We start from the raw sequence: 2881 nt of genomic DNA on the forward strand, positions 1-2881 counted from the left end.
CACCTTGCCCCAGTCCACGTTGTCGTGCACGTCATCCGTGTCCACGATGCGCTTGTCCGACGGAGAGCGGCCCGTCTTGGCGTACGATAGCACCGCCAGCGCGCCCCGAGCCGTCAGGCATGAGTCCTTCTCGAGCTTAAGCGCCCACTTCACGAGCTCGGGGGGTGTCAGGTTCCTGTGGTAAATCGGCGACATCCTTACCTTTACTTGCCTCCGCAGCCTGCTTATGGATGGTGAAAGAGTTATATTCAATCTTGTGATGGCGTAAAACCTTTTGTGCGTACGTCCGCGGCGAAATGGAGAAGTGCATATGTGCGTGAGCGCAGTGCTACAGACTTACCCCCCCCACTCGGGGCTCTTCTGCGTTAGTTCATCCTCCTCTTTTTCGTTTTTGTTTTTTCCACCCCGAAAGACGCCTTGCGCCTCGTCCTGGTGTTTGTGTATTATCTGCAGAAGTGTATATACGTAGATGGCGGAGCTGCGTAACGGGCTGCCCGTCCTACTTTCCTTCATTTCCTTTTGAAAAAAAAAATTAATCACCCCACAACAGAAAAAAAAAACCTACGCTTATTATTAGGGGTGCTTGTGAGCTCCTACAGGCGGGAGCTCTCCACGTAACGCGGGACGGCGCTCTTCATTTCCTCCGACGCCTTCGCCGCAAAGCGCTCGTTGAAGCTTCGCTGGAACATTTCCACCAGCTCCTTTGACGTTGCGTTGAACTGCTTTACATCCTTCCAGGCCTTGCGTGGGTCCAGCAGGTACGCTGGCACATTGGCGACGTGCTTCGGAATGTGCAGCCCCCAGCCGGGGTAAAGCTCGTATTCCGCCTGGTCGAGCGAGCCGTCGTGGATCGCGTCGATGATCGCGCGGGTGACGCGCAGCGGCATGCGCTTCGCCCCACGGTCCGCGCGGCCGCCGGCGAAGCCGGTGTTGAGCAGCCACACGCGGCTGTTGTGCCGCTTCATCTTCTCCGCCAGCTGCTCGCCGTAGAACGTCGCGTGGCGCACGAGGAACGGACCGCCGAAGCACGATGAGAAGACCGGGCGAGCCGTGCGAATGTTTCCGGCCTCGACGCCTGGAACGTTTGCCGTGTAGCCGGTCACGAACCAGAACATCGCCTGCGCGCTCGTCAGCCGCGCCACCGGGGGCATCACGCCGAACGCGTCGTTCGTGAGGAAGATGATGTTCTTCGGGTGGCCCGCGACGGCGTCCTTCAGGGCACCCTCTATGTACGAGAGCGGGTAGGAGACGCGCGTGTTACGGCAGATCGACTCATCGTAGAAGTCGATCTCCCCCGTCTTCTTATCCAGCACGCAGTTCTCCGCCACAGCACCGAAGCGCACGGCTTCGTAGATGTCCTTCTCTGTCTTGGGGTTCAGGCCAATGGCCTTGGCGTAGCAGCCGCCCTCGACGTTGAACACGCCGCGGTCCGTCCACACGTGTTCGTCGTCGCCGATCAGGTTGCGATGGGGGTCCGCCGACAGCGTCGTCTTGCCGGTGCCGCTCAGCCCAAAGAAGACCGTCACGTCGCCGCTCTTGCCCACGTTCGCGCTCGCGTGCATGCACAGGTGGTTCATGCGCGGCATCAGCTCGAACATCACCGTCAGGATGCCCTTCTTCATCTCACCAGCGTACTCCGTGCCGAGGATCACCTGCTCGTGCGTCTTAAAGTTCAGCGCCACGCACGTCGTCGAGGTCACACCGGGGATTGACGGGTCCGCCTTGGCCTCGCCGGCATTGTAGATGACGTATTCCGGCTCGCCAAACTGCGCAAGCTCTTCGGGCTCCGGCACAATGAGCATGTTGCGCATGAAGAGCGCATGGTACGGCCGCGTCGTGATCACGCGCACCTTCAGGCGGTACCGCTTGTCGTGGCCGGCGAAGCAGTCCACCACAAACAGGTGCTCGCACTTGCCGAGGAAGTCCTTCGCAAGCTTCTTCAGCTTCGCAAAGGAGTCCTCCGAGAGCTTCATGTTCACCTTGCCCCAGTCCACGTTGTCGTGCACGTCATCCGTGTCCACGATGCGCTTGTCCGACGGAGAGCGGCCCGTCTTGGCGTACGATAGCACCGCCAGCGCGCCCCGAGCCGTCAGGCATGAGTCCTTCTCGAGCTTAAGCGCCCACTTCACGAGCTCGGGGGGTGTCAGGTTCCTGTGGTAAATCGGCGACATCCTTACCTTTACTTGCCTCCGCAGCCTGCTTATGGATGGTGAAAGAGTTATATTCAATCTTGTGATGGCGTAAAACCTTTTGTGCGTACGTCCGCGGCGAAATGGAGAAGTGCATATGTGCGTGAGCGCAGTGCTACAGACTTACCCCCCCCCACTCGGGGCTCTTCTGCGTTAGTTCATCCTCCTCTTTTTCGTTTTCGTTTTTTCCACCCCGAAAGACGCCTTGCGCCTCGTCCTGGTGTTTGTGTATTATCTGCAGAAGTGTATATACGTAGATGGCGGAGCTGCGTAACGGGCTGCCCGTCCTACTTTCCTTCATTTCCTTTTTTAAAAGAATTGGCTACGCCTCTGGCTCTGCTGTAGCCGCTGCAGAGGGGGAGGGGGGCGGCAGGAGTCAATTCCGCTCCGGCCGTCTGTCTGGTGTCGTTTTTTTCGTTTTTCTGTTTTTTTTTATTTGCTTTTTTTCTTTTTGCTTCGTTTTATTTCGCTCCTACGGAGTTGGAAATGAACATTGGCATTTGACGTGCACCGCAACTTTTTTTGATTTTTGTTGTTGTTGTTGTTGTTGTTGTTGTTGTTGTTCCGGCAACTGTCTTTTGTCGTTTGTCGTGTTGCTCTTTTGACGCTCGGCCCCCTCCTCCGCCGCACCCGCGGAGCCGCGGGTCGCCGCAGTTCTCGCGGGTGTCGTCACGCCCGGGATCTGCTGGAGC

General features: G+C 57.9%; 1 protein-coding gene across 1 annotated transcript, besides 1 other annotated feature; it reads right to left on the reverse strand.

Moving 5' to 3' along the window:
• Window positions 1–593: 593 nt before the first annotated feature.
• Window positions 594–2171, reverse strand: Tco025E_00718 (putative glycosomal phosphoenolpyruvate carboxykinase; the record flags this gene model as incomplete). The annotated part of the gene is made up of 1 exon (XM_029367658.1): window positions 594–2171. One exon carries the CDS (start codon window positions 2169–2171, stop codon window positions 594–596), a length of 1578 nt encoding a protein of 525 aa, XP_029232266.1.
• A 547-nt stretch (window positions 2172–2718) lies between these two features.
• Window positions 2719–2753: a microsatellite.
• Window positions 2754–2881: the final 128 nt, after the last annotated feature.

This window comes from Trypanosoma conorhini (assembly GCF_003719485.1).
Source record: "Trypanosoma conorhini strain 025E chromosome Unknown Tco_14.4_contig_00019, whole genome shotgun sequence".
NCBI lineage: Eukaryota > Euglenozoa > Kinetoplastea > Trypanosomatida > Trypanosomatidae > Trypanosoma > Trypanosoma conorhini.